This window comes from Coregonus lavaretus, assembly GCF_964263955.1.
Source record: "Coregonus lavaretus genome assembly, chromosome: 15".
NCBI lineage: Eukaryota > Metazoa > Chordata > Actinopteri > Salmoniformes > Salmonidae > Coregonus > Coregonus lavaretus.
Genome location: NC_140002.1, coordinates 14,136,495 through 14,153,834, shown reverse-complemented (window position 1 = coordinate 14,153,834; position 17,340 = coordinate 14,136,495). Strand labels below are relative to the sequence as shown.

Sequence of the window (17,340 nt, the reverse complement as noted above, 5' to 3'; positions counted from 1 at the left end):
CATATATCATCAATGACGCTATTTAGGCTTATATAGCATTTGGGAAGTCATCAACAGCTATTGTTTAAATTCAGCCCAGGATTCAACTAAATATAGACAATCTTCACAATTGCTATAATAATCTGCACGGAATCTCAAACAGCATTGATCACTTGCACCGTAATCTCAACTGGAATCCAGATCATTTGGTTGTGCTATTAGATGAAGCACAATGATAACACATGAAGTTGCTGTATAAATAAACAAAATATCTGACATTGTATTCCCATTTTAACTGTTGTGCTTTTAAATGGTTGAAAAAGCAGTGATAACACATTTAGGTGACAACAAAACAAAAATAGTGATTTTCCATTGGAATTTGTTTGTGCTTTTAAATGGTTGAAAGCATAGTAATAACACTGGGAATTCAACAAACTTTTGGCTGTCTTTTTGAAAATAGGTTGGAAGCTCATTGATCAACATATCTACCAAATATTATCAAATGTTGAAATGACGGGGTGTGCCCAGTGGGATGTGATCCAAAGTGCTGTGACAACATGGTGTTGTTCATGTGGCATGTTAAGGTCAGTGTGTGAGTAGAGTCTGAGGGTGGTCCGAGGGTGTGTGTGTGTTGTGGGGGGGATGACTGTGATGGATGAAATGGGGTTACTGGGAAACAAAATTCCAGAAACGTTCGCCAAATGACCAGTTTTTCCAAAAATCCCGATTGGAGGATTCCCGGAATAGTTGGAGGATTTCCTCCCTGCTTATTCCCTCCTGATTCCAGACATTTTCCAACCGGAAATTATGGAAAACCTGGGAATTTTGGGAAATAATTTTTACGACCCTAGTCAGAGGTCAGTTGTCAGGTCAGAGGGTCTGGTGGGTGTGGGTGCGGGGGCAGTGGGGGTCGTTGAAGTGGTACGGCTCATGGCGGTGCTGTGGGTGGTTGCAGAGGGAGGGGTGTTCGATGCCCTCGTTAGCCAGCTCCTCCTGCTTGTGAAGGCCTTCCAGCTTGACCAACAGCTCGCCGATGAAGGTCTGGCAGGGAGGGACACACAGTAGCATCATATAGCTAATATTTTGTATTTTTCCCTTTCACATTAGATACATAGATACTACATAGACAGAAATGAGAGGGGGAGACTGAAAATGGAGGACTCTGAAGCCTCAACCCCAGTCGCTCTGTTTGGTCTCCAGAACACCTGGATTTAAGACCAGTCCTGGACTAAAAAGCATGTTCAATGGAGCATTTTGGCTTAATCAGTGTCCAGGAAACCAGCACTCAGTGTTCTTCAATCTTTTGTGATATTGATTTGAAACCAACATGTGTCCAACGTGTGTGTGTGTGAGTGTGAGTGTGAGTGTGAGTGTGAGTGTGTATGTGTGTGTAGAGGCTGGTGGGAGGAGCTATAGGAGGACAGGCATAAATGGAATGGAATAAATGGAACGGAGTCAATCATGTGGTTTCCATATTTTGATGTGTTTAATACCATTCCCTCCATTCCATTCCAGCCATTGTAATGAGCCTGTCCTCCTACAGCTCCTCCCACCAGCCTCCTCGTGTGTGTGTGTGTGGGGGGGGGGGGGGGGGGGGGCACTGTGGGCCCTATCCTTTGTCAAAAGAGGTCCTGCAGCAGGGAACAAAGGGAAAAAGAAGAGAAGGGAGAGGGAAGAGGGAAGAGAGAAGAGAGAGAGAAGGCCAGGACAGACGGCCATTGTAAGGCATGTGGCGTGACAGTGGAAGGAGGTGTCAGACACCGCTGCCTCCTATTGGAGGCCAATACAGTGTGCGTGTGTGTGCGCACGTGTGTGTACGTGTGCATGCAGGTGTGCGCATGTGTACAGAGACTAATAAAAAGGTATGACTTAATATGCATCATTATTCCATATCATTACAAATGATGGTAAAACATACCTCTGTGTTGTTGCTGCATGTCTGAAGGATCACCTGATGATGAACAGAGTTTAGAGAAGAGAGAATTCATTGTATCAAAATTCCAGTAGTTAAATTCTCTGGCAAAGTCTGGTTGATCTGAATCCATGGTCAGAACAACTCTGGCTGGGCCTACCTGTAACTTTTCCACTCGCTCCTCATTGCTAGGCAGGTCTATCAGGTCATCAATGTTTACCTCGTCTGGCATGTCTTCCTCCTGCAAAACACACACATTAAAAACACACGTATACTGTATATTATCAGAGTGGAAAAGTTTGTGCAAATCTCAATACATGACTTATGCAAAAGTTTGAGTTTTGTCTGTACATATTAAGTTCAGCTTTGACCCCTAATACATGAAAGTAATTTCCAAATGGAACAGTTCACAGGATTCATTCAGAGGGCTGATGGTTGGATAATAATAACCATGTCCATGTATCCAACTGTATCAGTGGCCTGGCAAGACAGAACCAAGCTCTATTTTTCCAGACCAGTAGAAGATCAGCCTCCTCTCCACACAACTCCTCTTTAGCCTGAATAATCACACTGCCTGCCTGACACACATTCAACTTCTGGTGGGCTGGATTTTGAGGGCAGTTCCTAAAATGATCGGACTGGTTCCCCTGTAGTTTGTGACGGTTATTGATCTTCTGATCATATGCTCAGCTGAGATCCGGCACAGGCCACCATGGTGCATTTGTGTCCCTATAGGTTTGAGTCTCCTGCTTTACACTGGTACTGTACTACAGTATATCAATGCAGTGTTGTTACAAGGGGTGTTCCCAAAATGACACTCTATTCCCTATATAGTGCACTACTTTTGACCATAGGGCTCTGGTCAAAAGTAGTGCACTACATACAGACTAGGGTGCCATTTCAGATGCAGACAAGAACTGGAAGCAGTATGTGTCCCCAAACATCCCAGGAGAGCAGAACATCTAGCTAGTGATGTCACATGGCCAGCTGCAGTATGTTTACCCCACCTCAGGGATAATTAACCCAATCACCCATTAGCCCCACCCTGGGCCCTGGAGTACTCTCCCTCCTCTGCACACATCTTCTCTTCCTGTTTCTCATCCTTCATTCCTGTTCCTGTTCCATTCCCCTTTTCCAAGTGGCCATGTAAGGCAGTGAGTTAGCATTCCCCAGCCACCATGTCTCTGTCTGGAGGCTGCTGCTGCAGTTGTGGCTGAAGACTACATCCGGAATGGCACGTTATTCCCTAGTGCACTACCCCTAGAGCCCTGGTCAAAAGTAGTGCACTATATAGGGAATTACAGTGCCATTTTGGATGGAGCCTTAGTCCACAGTGCACCTCACACCTTCTCCTGTCCTTTTATGGACACTGTGCTCTCTCATAACATCCATATTGTATACACCTTTTATATACATCTCATATCTCACGGCCGCAACCATGTACAAGTCTGTTTAGTCCTGTTAAGGAGGACTACGCAGAAGAGTTGGTTTAGAAATGCCTCTGTAATTTTGACAGAGTGCAAGTTGTGTGGATATACACTACAGTTTTTATTCTACATTGTTTGTCTCACACAGGAGTGTTCAACTGTAATGTTAAGATCCATGTATCATGTACAGTGTACAAAACCAGTCCTTTTCTCCATGAATATCCAACTCAGAGCTTAAGCCTATTTTTTAAACATAAAGTTAAGTATTTTTTCCCCAATTCTATTGATTCAGGCAAAGGTGAAAGAGCAAAGTTCTCATTCTTAAAGGAAGGGAACCTTTCAGATAGTACTGCCTGATTAAAAAGTTAAGAACTTGCCATATACCTAAAATCTCTTTACTGTCTGAAACCTATTGCCTGAGCACATACGCAACATGTGAGTTCCATGAACTGATCAATGTGATCCAATCACTATATGATCAAGGTTTGTCACGTCTACACATTGTATTAAAAAGTGTCTCTTACCCGTCCACATCATGACCAGATTAGCTAGTGCCTCCCTGTATGTAATATATTTTACAGATACTCTTTCAAAATAATGTGCATTTATTTATTTTAGAACAATTACTTATGCCATAATTTAATGGTGCTACCTGAGGCCGTTATAAGGACGATTAAATGGTTTGACCATCCAGATCTGTTTATTGATATCCAGACAATGTGTGCCTGACTTCCTCCGGAGGTGTTCAGGAAGTTCTAATAATAATAATAATTATAATTATAATAACTTATTACACTTTTCAAGGGCTTTTCATTAGACAGAATCTCAAAGCGCTTGTTAAGCTAAATAAACATTAATTTACAAATAAAGAGGCTACAACAGTAGCTAGATCAGCTAGATCAAGTCTATTTGTGTGCTTCTTGAAGCACAATCAGATCAGTGTATTTTAATTGTCCACACCGGTCTAATAAAATGTAGGCACAATCAGAATGTAGAAAAGTACAGGACAAAGGGCCCATGTTAGCACCAGGTATATACGGGGCTTTTGTGTGGCCCAAGAGCATAGGCTACAACGGCACTCACCTTGCCTAAGTACAGCTCGTCCAAGCAGTCATCTATCCATTTCTCCACGTCTAGTCGTCTCTGCAGCTCTTTTCTGTTGTATTTCACAGTCACTCGAGCTTGTCTCTTCTGTAGGTTGACTCCGTGTTCCCGAGACGTTCCCAAATCTGATGAGTGGACTTCATCTGCGCGCGTCCTTCCGACCCTTTTGGTTGCCATGTCTGGTCTGACTGCTTCCAAAGCCAAATGTAGTCCGACGCACTGTCAATCCCAAACAACCGCCTCGCCCCTACCAGCTCGCTCAGACCGCCCTCGGTTGTCACGTGTTGCTCAGCAACAGCAACACCATGAGCGCATGGTGTGAGCTTAGGGTGAGATACATGTCATTATTTTGCATGTTTAAATAGAGATAACTTTTTATATATACTACATGACCAAAAGTATATGGACACCTGCTCGTTGAACATCTCATTCCAAAAGCATGGGCATTAATATGGAGTTGGTCCCCCCAGCTATAACAGCCTCCACTTTTCTGGGAAGGCTTTCCACAAGATGTTGGAACATTGCTGCGGGACTTGCTTCCATTCAACCACAAGAGCATTAGTGAGGTCAGGCAATGATGTTGGGCGATTAGGCCTGGCTCGCAGTCGGTGTTCCAATTCATCCCAATGTTGTTCAATGGGGTTGAGGTCAGGGCTCTGTGCAGGCCAGTCAAGTTCTTCCACACCGATCTCGGCAAACCATTTCTGTATGGACCTCGCTTTGTGCACAGGGGCATTGTCATGCTGAAACAGTAAAGGGCCTTCCCCAAACTGTTGCCACAAAGTTGTAAGCACAGAATAGTCTAGAATGTCATTGTATGCTGTAACGTTAATATTTCCCTTCACTGGAACTAAGGGGCCTAGCCCAAACCATGAAAAACAGCCCCAGACCATTATTCCTCCTACACCAAACTTTACAGTTGCCACTATGCATTGGGGCAGGTAGCAATCTCCTTGCATCCGCCAAACCCAGATTTGTCCGTCGGACTGCCAGATGGTGAAGCTTGATTCATCACTCCAGAGAAAGCGTTTCCACTGCTCCAGAGTCCAATGGCGGCGAGTTTTACACCACTCCAGCCAACGCTTGGCATTGCACATGGTGATCTTAGGCTTGTGTGCGGCTGTATGGCCATGGAAACCCATTTCATGAAGTTCCTGACAAACAGTTCTCGTGCTGACGTTGCTTCCACAGGCAGTTTGGAACTCAGTAGTGAGTGTTGCAACTGAGGACAGACGATTTTTACGCGTTACACGCTTCAGCACTGGGTGGTCTTGTTCTGTGAGCTTGTGTGGCCTACCCCTTCGCAACTGAGCCGTTGTTGCTCTTAGACGTTTCCACTTCACAATAACAGCATTTACAGTTGACCGGAGCAGCTCTAGCAGGGCAGAAATTTTATGAACTGACTTGTTGGAAAGGTAGCATCCTATGACGGTGCCACGTTGAAAGTCACTGAGCTCTTCAGTAAGGCAATTCTACTGCCAATGTTTGTCTATGGAGATTGCATGGCGGTGTGCTCAATTTTATACACCTGTCAGCAATGGGTGTGGCTGAAATTGACAAATCCACTAATTTGAAGGGGTGTCCACATACTTTTGTATATATAGTGTGGCAGACCAGGGGGTTTGGTCAAGATGTTTACACAGATCAGACACAGACAGAATTGTATTAGCTCGGTTTCAAGGGTGTTTATTTAAATAATAAAGAAAGAGAAAATCATAGGTCTCCTCCAGGAGACCTCCTCCGGGATACCGTCTTCTGGGCTCCGGGGTCTTGCTGTATCCTATCAGTGCGACTTAGGGCATCCGCATTCCCATGCTTTGCCCCAGACCTGTGCACAACAGAAAAAGAGAAGCATTGAAGGGACAAGAACCAACTGGTGACCCGATCGTTTGTGTCCTTTCCCCTGGCCATCCAGACCAGGGGAGCATTGTCTGTGACCAGAGTGAAGTGGGTGCCCAACAGGTAATACTTGAGTGTCTAGCGCCCACTTCACCGCTAGGCACTCTTTCTCGACAATCAAGTACTTTTTTTCTCTGGGTATCAGCTTATGTAAATGATGGGGTGCTCCTCCCCATCGTTATGTACATGATGGGGTGCTCCTCCCCATCGTTATGTACATGATGGGGTGCTCCTCCCCATCGTTTATCTGGGACAGGACATCCCCTAGTCCCGTGTCGCATGCGTCTGTCTGGACCAACATCGGTACCTGGAAATCAGGTGTTACGAGAATCGGATGGGAGCACAGCGCTTCCTTCAGGCGCCGCGTCGGTCTCGCCAGTCCATTTCACTGTTTTCGGGTGGCGGGCCCTGGTTAGAGCGGTAAGGGGGGGGAGTCGTCGGCCACGAACCTCCAGTCGTGGACCAGTTGGGCCCGATGGGCCAGGCTGTACCCGTAGCGGCTGAGTATCTCCCTTGAGACCGTCATAGTTAGCCGCCTGTTCGTCATTAAGGTCCCAAATGCCTTTTGGGCGTTCCCGGAAAGGAACGGGGGACAGCAGACTTGCCCACTTCAGCCTTGGCCATCTTTCCCGTAGCGCGGTCTGTTCAAACGTGCAGAGGTATGTTTCGATGTCGTCATCCTCCGTTAGCTTGATTAAAAACTGGTTTGGATGCGATTCAGTAGGCGCTCCTCCTTGTAGCTTCCTGATTTCCTCAACGAGGCGGACATTTTGTAGTCGCTGCTCCTCCAGCGTTCGTTTCTGAACCGCCTGTTGTGCTTGTTGGGCCCGGACGAACTGAGCTATCAACTCGTCCATGCTGATGCTGCGTAAACGTCAACCCTGATCTGACCACGTTATCAGAATGCCCGCATTCTCCACCACTTGTGGCAGACCAGGGGTTTGGTCAAGACGTTTACACAGATCAGACACGGACAGAATTGTATTAGCTCGGATTCAAGGGTGTTTATTTAAATAATAAACAAAGAGAAAATCATAGGTCTCCTCCAGGAGACCTCCTCCGGGATACTGTCTTCTGGGCTCCGGGATCTTGCTGTATCCTGTGGGGAACAAAACCAAGCTCCCTCCGTTATCTCTGGTACTGCACACAACTGTACGGCAGTAACCTCTCGTCCCCACTCCTGTGTGCTGCCCTCCTGGCAGCTTTATGGGACTCGTCCAGCTGGTGAGCAATCAGCCCCTTGATTACTCACCAACCACAATCAGCCCCAATTAGTCCTGGCCCGAGAGCCAGTCTAGACCTGGCACGTCCAGCAGAGGGAGCCATCGTCACGTGATGTAGACTCCGTCTGTCACCAGGCCTTGATGAGTCTCCACCTGCTGGCTAACCTGCTGAACGCCAGAATAGTGTATTTTCAAAAAATTTAGTTTTCTTTTTGTTGCCTCAGGGCAACATTGTGCAGTTAGGCAACCCTTTTTTGTTGCCTCAGGACAATGTTGTGCAGTTAGGCTACTTTTCAGGGCAATATCATGCTAAATGAAAGATATGTAAAATGATGGCCTTGGTCAATGTTTTTGCCAACATATCCACTAACATTCACAGGCAATGGACACAGGGATATTCTATGGGTGAAAGTAGCCAAATGGAGCAGTTAGGATCATACCCTCTGATAGTGAGTAAAGTGAGCTTTAGGACAGTGACGGCGAGGAAGAATGGGCCACAGATTCAGTTTGAGAGGCAGTGAAATACTAGTTTATGCCCAATTTGTATTTTCTTTTGAAAATAGTGCTATATTTCACACAAAAAAGGTTTTGAAAATATCAGATTTTCCTTGGTGTTTTAGTACCCTTATGGCACAGCATTGCCCTGAGGCAACAAAACAAATTCTGAGTGTGGGGGGGTTAAAGTGAATTTTCTTTATTATTGATACATTATCAGAAAGTCTACATGTTCAACAACAAAAAATAGGATGGAATACATTTTTTAAATTAAAAAACAAAATGTGTGCAGTAGAGAGTTAAGCCAACATGGACAAAATTGGCACAGATTCTGGTAGGCTAATATTATACAAAATTGGTTTGAGCAAGCGTTCAAATAATTTAGCCTATTGGGTAGGCCTAAAAAATGCCAAAAACATACAGGCTATTTCTCACATTTTATACCAATCGTCTTACGTAAACCCCTCATTACAGGCTACTTTTCAACCAAATAGGCCTATGAAAACAACCATTTTAAATGAATAACTTTTAATCCTTTATTATATGGCCAATGTACATACAGTATGTATGTTGATAATCAATCGATAGGCTAGAAAAGTTGATTTTATAGTCTTTATTCAACACATTACAAACACTTACAACAATGACATAAAACTTAAAACAATCATTTTTTGAGGGCAAATGCCTTACAAAACACAAACTTTGGCATGAACATAAAATTACACTGGCTGTTCTTCAGAAACAGCAATACTTATGTCATGATCTGTGTAACAAAGTTACATGTTCATTGATTTCAGGTCATAAATCAATTCCGTGTTTCTTCCTGGAGTATTCATGAGCTATTTAGAATACACAGCAACACACAAAGATGCAGAACATCCATTACAAGTTGTTTATTTAGGATCACATAAATATATCTCTGGATTTGTGGCAATAAAGGTGAAGATTTTGGACAAACATTTTACACATAATAAATAAATAACAAATAAAATGATGGTATACCGACTGATAGTTTTATCTTAGGAAATGTACTGTATGTTAGAAGAAATCATAGTAAATTTTTAAATGAAAAAAATATATGTTTTATCGTTTGGAATTGCTCAAATTGGAGTTCTGGTGAAATATGCTAACAAACAAAAACACAGTGAAGTCAATCCAGGAAATATATCCTCTCCTTGAAGGTCATTGATAACAGTCTTTATTGTGAGCTGTTCTTCCAAAAAGGTACAGGTCAGAGAATTAGGTCTTCCTGTATTTGGTTTAAATGGTTCTTCCAGAGTCATTTGGTGAATATGACTGTGTTGCAGCAAGGGCAATGATAGGTCAGTGTCCAACTTAAATGGTCATGTGGTATTGGTAGTCGTCTCTTTGGGTTATTTGACGTGGAAGACCTTTCTCTGAGGAGATTCCCTAAAGTTCCCATACTTCAAGAGGTCACTTACTGTTGTTCTTCATGATGAGAGGTTGTTTTCCAACATGTTTTTTTCTTTGTTTAAATTTGCAACGTAAAAATAATGACAGGAATCCAACCATTCATACCGTTTTCGTCCTTTTCTTCATTCACTTAACATTTCATAAAAAGAGAAAAAAGAAGTGCTAACGATCCCCTGTTCTTCCTCCCCGTTTCTGTCCCTCCTTCCATTCCCAGGTGTGTGGCTGTCCTGTCTCCTCTTTCTGTCCTTCTTGAGTCCAGACCAGTGGCTCATCTTAGCCCAGCCCCACTCTCCCCCCTCCAGAGGTAGTCCTGTCCAGGGGAGAGAGAATGGTGCTCCCCCCCAAGTACCCGGCCTGTCCTGTCATCTGGGGGGCTCAGCGATGCGAGCGATGCCAGGCTGAGGCGCGGGTCGCTGTTGCTGATCTTGAACAGGCCGCTGGGCCCCAGGAAAGCCTCTCTCTCGCTGGGGAAGTGGTTGATCACCGTCTCCAGGTCATTGAACACCGCCGTGTCGCTCAGTTGCTTCCTACTACGCAGCCGGTGCCGCCGCAGCACCACGATGCCCGCCGCTAGGCCAAGGGCGAGTAACGCCAGGACGCAAGAGGCAGTGAGGGCGGCGGAGGAAGGCTTATTTGTCAGTTGGGGGGCGGGCTGGAAGCTGAGCTGCAGCGTGAACGCACAGCTAGGTCCCATGAAACCCGTCGGACACTGGCACACAGGCCCCGTGAAGTGGGTGAAGCAGGTGCCGCCGTTCTGGCAGGGCTGGGCGCTGGTGCTGCGGCCACAGGCGTCCGAACGCACGCTGCAGTTCTTGCCAGCGTAGCCCAGCGTGCACGAGCAGGTGTAGTCGTCCACGCTGTCCTGGCAGGTTCCAGCATTCTGGCACGGTACTGAGGCACAGTCGTCGATATTGACCTGGCAGTTGGCCCCGGTGAACCCGGAGCGGCAGCGGCATAGCACGCTTTGACCCAGGTCTAGACACTCACCACCTAGAAGACAACATATGACACGGCTCCACTTAGTACACTGCAGCCTACCACATTCTGAAGTAGTACAAGATGGGGTACATGGGATATCACACTGTTGCCACTTCTTAAGTCATGACTTCTGTCTTTATCAAAATAACATGATTCTGTTAACAGACTGTGGGATGCGATGACTAACAAGGAACTTTTGTTCCGGTGCACAGATTTTTCATCACTAATCATTTGGACAAATCACGATTTTGCAGGTGCCCGCATCTTCTGAATTTCAGAAGGGGAGGGGACATTTGGCCCATAGACTTGCCCCAAACAAGCAGAGAGAGGGAGTGGAGCTAGCGCTCCTCGCTCTAGTATCTTTTTAACACATTTACATTTTAGTCATTTAGCAGACACTCTTATCCAGAGCGACTTACAGTTAGTGAGTGCATACATTATATTTTTTCATACTGCCCCCCCCCCCCCCCGTGGGAATCGAACCCACAACCCTGGCGTTGCAAACGCCATGCTCTACCAACATCCCCTGCCGGCCATTCCCTCCCCTACCCTGGACGACGCTGGGCCAATTGTGCGCCGCCCCATGGGTCTCCCGGTCGCAGTCGGCTACGACTAATCATTTGGACAAATCACGATTTTGCAGGTGCCCGCATCTTCTGAATTTCAGAAGGGGAGGGGACATTTGGCCCATAGACTTGCCCCAAACAAGCAGAGAGAGGGAGTGGAGCTAGCGCTCCTCGCTCTAGTATCTTTTTAACACATTTACATTTTAGTCATTTAGCAGACACTCTTATCCAGAGCGACTTACAGTTAGTGAGTGCATACATTATATTTTTTCATACTGCCCCCCCCCGTGGGAATCGAACCCACAACCCTGGCGTTGCAAACGCCATGCTCTACCAACATCCCCTGCCGGCCATTCCCTCCCCTACCCTGGACGACGCTGGGCCAATTGTGCGCCGCCCCATGGGTCTCCCGGTCGCAGTCGGCTACGACAGAGCCTGTATTCGAACCAGGATCTCTAGTGGCACAGCTAGCACTGCGATGCAGTGCCTTAGACCACTGCGCCACTCGGGAGATCTCCCCCCAGAACTTAATCAAGCATCTGACGCAATTACGCAAGATTTTAATCCTGGGTTTCCGAGATTAACATTTTATTGACTTTTTCTCCAGGAAGATGTGCTTAGGTTGTGTGCATTGATATACTTTGAAAACATGTATTCATTCATTGTTCAACCAGCCAAGTGCAGTACTTCCAGCAGGTGCAGGTGCATACTTGAACCACTAGATGTCACCAGAACCAAGACAAGCTGCTCTCCATCCACTTTCACCTGCTTCCACCTTTTTTGGGGGAGCTGGTGGACTGTTTTAAGTTCCTGGGCATAACCATCTCGTCCGATCTGACATGGTCAGCCAACACAAATGCCTCTATTTCCTGAGGCAACTGAGGAAGTTTGGCATGAGCACAGGCACTCTAGTCAACTTCTACTGAGTCACAGTGGAGAGCATCCTGGCTGGATCCATCATTGTGTGGTACTAACTGTAAGTCGCTCTGGATAAGAGTGTCTGCTAAATGACTAAAAATGTAAATGTATGGTAAAACCAACACACAAGACCACAAAAGGCTTCAGTGGGTAGTGCTCAATGCAGAGAGAATCATTGGCACTACCCTCCCCTCCATCGAGGCCATCTATGCGGACAGATCCCTCACTAGAGGCCAAAAGACAGTACCCCAGCCAGTGCACTGTTCTCCCAGCTACCATCTAGGCGGAGATAGAGGAGCATCAAGACCTCCACTACCATCAAGACCTCCACTACCAGGTTCAAGAATAGATTTTATCCCGGTGCAATCCGCCTGTTAAAACAAGCAACCTGCCTGCTGTTTTTATCCTACTTTTGGCACATGAGCACATGAGCACATATGACTGAACTATTTATGATCTTACCACATTTAATTGCTTTTCTATTTATTATCTTTTTACTGTATATGTGTATGTACTGTACTATATCAGAGAGCTCCAACAAATACTTTTAAAGAGTGATTCTGCTTGTGTTTCTCTGTTGTTCATTAAGAAAAACTAGATTTCAGTCTTGGGGGTGTGGTTCAATGTGGCAGTTACTGATATTTGTCCTCCATTAGACATCATAGGAACAAAGCCAGTATTACTTCCTCAAAATAGTCAGAATGAATCTACGATAACTCAAGGAATCTGTCATTAATTTTGACATTTTTGCAGAGGAGGTTTTAGTCATGCAATTTTACAACTAGCTAAGGTGTTTGGTGCAGTATTACTCAAGTAAAAAAATGTGTGACGTGTTGTTTTATGTAAACAAAGTCAGATCCGCTGCATTGATGGGCAGGTCTGTCTCACCGTCTGTGTGTTCTGCTGTAGAATTGGATAGAGAGCAATCACCGCAGCTGTGTATCCTTTGTTAGTGGTCAAGAGAGCATTGTCGAAATCAAAACCCAACCCTCAAGTGAGTCATGACGAACTCACTTGCAAAACTCTGTTTTGGACGAGACTGACTTTATGAACAAAACTATCCTATTTACACTTTGTAGTCAATTTTGACACTATAATAAATGTTTCTGAATAACATCGATGAAACATTGGCTGTTTTCTATCAGATAAGTTGTTTATTGCCTTCAGTTGCACTTTAATACCTGCAAATGTCAAATAAACTACTTGAACTTGATACACTACAGTCAGACTCACCATTCAGACATGGGCTGTTGCTGCAGCGGTCCAGTTTCTTCTCACAGTTGGAGCCGGTGTACGTGGGAGGGCAACGGCAGGTGTAGCCCCCCGTTAGTGTCTCCATGCAGGTGCCCCCATTGAAGCAAGGCCCATCGGCACACGTCATGGCGATGATCTCACAGTTCTTCCCATAGAAGCCCTGGGGGCAGGTGCACGAGTAGTCGTTCTCCAGGTCCTTAAGAGAGAGAGTATTTTCAAGTATTGTTGTTAGAGAGACAACTAGACTGGGCTTTAGCTTTTTACAATCCATAGATGATCCATGATTACTGATCATGTTTCTGACATTGTGTCTTATTTTAACATGTTTATAACTGTAATGTGTTATGTTACACTGCGTTTGTGTCAAGGATACATTTCCATTTTACCCTCAAATGGACAATTAAGTTGGAATAAAAAATTATAAACATGGCATTCCAAGTTAATTAAAATAAAAAAAAGTTTGTTTAACACACAATTAAACATGTAAATAAATGACAAGCCAATATTGAACAACCCCTATTTCCTGCAAGCAGTAATATTACTCACATTGCAGCTGCCTCCGTTCTTGCAGGGGTTGCTGTCACACTCGTTGGTCTCCAGCTCACAGTTGGTGCCACTGTAGCCCGGGCGGCAGGTGCAGGTGTAGCTGCCCTGGCCTGTGTTGGTGCAGGTGGCATCGTTGGCACATGGCCGGTGGTTGGTGCAGTAGTTGAGGTCCTGGTCACAGAAGAGGCCACCCCAGCCCTCCTTGCATTCGCACTGCCATGGCTGGCCGCAGGTGCCATGGAGACAACCCGGGTAGCGCACACACTCATTGCACGAGGGCCCCTGCCAGCCCATCCTGCACTTGCAGTCCCCAGGGGCCTCGCAGTAGCCGTGCCTCTCGCTGCAGTCCACTGAGCAGATGGCTGTAGGGAGGAGGGGGAGGGATGGGGGTGTGGGGGGTTGATTACAATGAATGGGCAGATTGGGCACCCCCCCGCGCTATACATCACAGAACACACACGCACAGACACCCAACCCTGTCTGACCCCACCCCCCCCACCCCTCCCAGCCCCATCTCAGACTTCAACTGTTTGTTAAGTATTAAACCAAGCAGCTGGTGAGCACACAACCACAGGAACAGAAGCCAGGTCTTTATTTTCTCCCTCTGCCTCATGCATACCCGTAACACACACAGACACACAGCATCTCCAACATGTGTCCCTGGCAGCCACGGTTCTTTCTCCCTTTGTTACAGGGGAACAAAAGGCAGATTGAACTCCACAAGTCTTCGAACTCCACAAGCAATCAGCAGTTAAAACAATAACAAAGCTACTCCCTGCCACTGTTTCACTAAAATGGAACCACTCTCAAATTCATAGACAGAGCTATGGATGCAAGGACTGACCATCCATGATATCAAAATGATAGTTTTAATCATTTTTTGAGGCGATACAGTGTTTGTTTAGATTTACTTTGTTTGCAAACATTGGAGTAAAACAAAGCTGATATTTTGGTTTCTGATGGGATATGACAGTTGAACTAAGCTCATGAGGCATTTATAAGTTATATTCTTCAAGAATCAATAGGTACATATCATTAATTTATTAGTCCAAAATTGATGTAGCTACTGCAGATTGCCCCTTTAAGACTCCTGCAATTATGCCTGTGTAAAAGAGTAGATGGCTGGTTAAAGGATTAAAGTGAAATCCTTTGGGGAGATGTCATCTTAATTTAGAAATAACTTGACACAAACATTTTCATAAAACAAGGGTGAATTAAAATATTGCACATGCTTCATTGTTGGTGTGATTATGTGTAGGCCTATTTGTAATAGTTATTGTGATTAGGCCTGTATGTAATAATTATTGTCACCAATCATTCAGCTCTATATGCTGCCTATATGCTGTCCCTGTGATACCTTTACCTGTAAAAAGTATGAATTGTGTTTTCACCAAGGAGAATGCCAATAAGAACATTAGCCTCATTCATCAATGAATCATTGCCTGCACTGTGCAGTCTATTTACAATAGGCCTATAAAGTGCAATCCGTCCAACTTGACAGCATCTGAGTCTGGACAGTAACGTAGCCTAAAGTCATTGACGTTAACTCGATTGCACTTACGATCAGAACAGTAGTTGCCCTTCCAGCCCTCCAGACAGTGTTTGTTCCCCTCCTCGTCACAGGTGTAGTGGCCCAAAGTGTCGTCGCGGGGTCTGCAGTACTCCGCGCAGCTATCGCCAAAGTAGTACTCGTCACAGAATACGTGGTAGGAGTAGCGCAGCTCGCTCTGCTCTCCGAAGTGGACGTCTTGAGACCAGTCCTCGCCGATGGCCAGTCTTCTTCTGGTGGCCAAGCGGCTGACAAGGTTGTTTTGGTTGTCTGAAATATACAAGAAAATGTGTATTATTATAGTAGCCTATTGACATAGTGAATGTTTGAACTTAGGTAAGCTGTTAAGAAAGGCTATAATATGCCTACTGCAACAACACCTTACCTGTGTATTCTGTAGGGGTTTCTGCGTTCCATGCTTCAATGATCAGCGAAAATGTTCCCTGAAATAGAGGTAAATCCTGGATTAAAGTTTACGCAAGAATGATATACAGTAACATAACATTTATATTTCCATGTCTAACATTTAATATTTATATATAAAAGGTTATTTACCGGCCACTTGAAATGGAACGGTATTCTAATCGGAGCGCTGCTGGAAATCGAGGTCTGATCTGCGCGGATGACGTTGGTGTGTCCCGTTCCAAACGTGCATGGTGGCTCCGCATGGATAACGTCCTCGGAGTGTTTTAGACAAATTCGGAAAAATATGTGGCAGTCCCTATGCCTTCTGCATATGCGGTGGGCAGTATTGAACGAATGGACTTTCAGCTCGAACACACCAGAAGACGATACCTGCCAAGAGAAGAACGAATTGGACATTAGAAATCCTATTTAAACTGTGCGTAAAGCAAGGCAATATTGAATGGTTCCTTATTGTTACAATATCGTACTTACCACTTGCATTACAGCCAAAGCCAAGACACATCTAAAAGGTAGTGAGGCCATTTATGACAGTTGTTTGGTTGGTAGCTATACAACAATCGGCAGGTGTATGCATTCGTTGTGTCCAATAGAAGTGTGACGCGTGCTTATTCCCAAAAACTCAAATAGCTAAAGCTGTAGAAAAATATCCTTGCAGTCACACCATAAAATAAGTGTGAAAAGGTATAAAAAGTCCTCGCTCTTCCCTTTTCCCTGGTCGTGGTCTTCACTTGTTTTGGTTATGGTGCTTAATGAGATTGAATAGGTTTTATACCCCTGATGCGCTCCATTCACGCGTCAGGAGGCGGGACAGGGAAAGACCCAAGGGACAACCAGTACATTTGGGATGTGTGTGGATTTGGTGGTGATTAAATTTGTCAGAAAATGTTGAAGGCACAGGGCCTATAATTCGACCATAATCATATTTAAAGCGTGATTGGAACAAGACGATTTTTATACAGTAATACAAATAGCCAAATGCCCACTAATTTGGAGATATGTGGGCTAGCTATCCCATGGAAATGGTGTGACTACTGCATCTAAAACTGCATTTTTAGACCTACACTACCATTCAAAAGTTTGGGGTCGCTTAGAAATGTCCTTGTTTTCCATTAAAATAACTGATTGATCAGAAATACAGTGTAGACATTGTTAATGTTGTAAATGGCTATTGTAGCTGGAAACGACTGATTTTTAATAGAATATATACAGTTGAAGTTGGAAGTTTATGTACACCTTAGCCAAATACATTTAAACTCAGTTTTTCACAATTCCTGACATTTAATCCTAGTAGAAATTCCCTGTTTGAGGTCAGTTAGGATCACCACTTTATTTTAAGAATGTGAAATGTCAGAATAATAGTAGAGAGAATGATTTATTTAAGCTTTTATTTATTTCATCACATTCCCAGTGGGTCAGAAGTTTACATACACTCAATTAGTATTTGGTAGCATTGCCTTTAAATTGTTTCACTTGGGTCAAACGTTTTGGGTAGCATTCCACAAGCTTCCCACAATAGGTTGGGTGAATTTTGGCCCATTCCTCCTGACAGAGCTGGTGTAACTGAGTCAGGTTTGTAGGCCTCCTTGCTCGCACATGCTTTTTCAGTTCTGCCCACAAATGTTCTATAGGA

General features: G+C 44.8%; 2 protein-coding genes across 2 annotated transcripts in view; both read right to left on the bottom strand.

Annotated features, from left to right (window-relative positions):
• ppp1r14aa (protein phosphatase 1, regulatory (inhibitor) subunit 14Aa) overlaps positions 1-4,667 on the bottom strand; it is a 7,445-nt gene extending 2,778 nt beyond the window's left edge. The window contains exons 1-4 of the mRNA XM_084177906.1: positions 4,402-4,667; positions 2,052-2,132; positions 1,898-1,930; positions 1-1,020 (exon numbers count right to left, since the gene is read on the bottom strand). The exon at positions 1-1,020 is cut by the window's left edge and continues 2,778 nt beyond it. Of these exons, the coding sequence (XP_084034032.1) occupies positions 850-1,020; positions 1,898-1,930; positions 2,052-2,132; positions 4,402-4,599 (483 nt within the window). The 5' untranslated portion in view covers positions 4,600-4,667 and the 3' untranslated portion in view covers positions 1-849. The remainder of the gene's footprint in view (positions 1,021-1,897; positions 1,931-2,051; positions 2,133-4,401) is intronic.
• Positions 4,668-9,741: 5,074 nt separating this feature from the next.
• On the bottom strand, positions 9,742-16,232 carry dlb (deltaB; the record flags this gene model as incomplete). Its single annotated transcript, XM_084177871.1, has 7 exons — positions 9,742-10,463; positions 13,169-13,385; positions 13,736-14,097; positions 15,297-15,554; positions 15,670-15,727; positions 15,840-16,079; positions 16,182-16,232. 7 exons carry the CDS (start codon positions 16,230-16,232, stop codon positions 9,742-9,744), a joined length of 1,908 nt encoding a protein of 635 aa, XP_084033997.1.
• Positions 16,233-17,340: the final 1,108 nt, after the last annotated feature.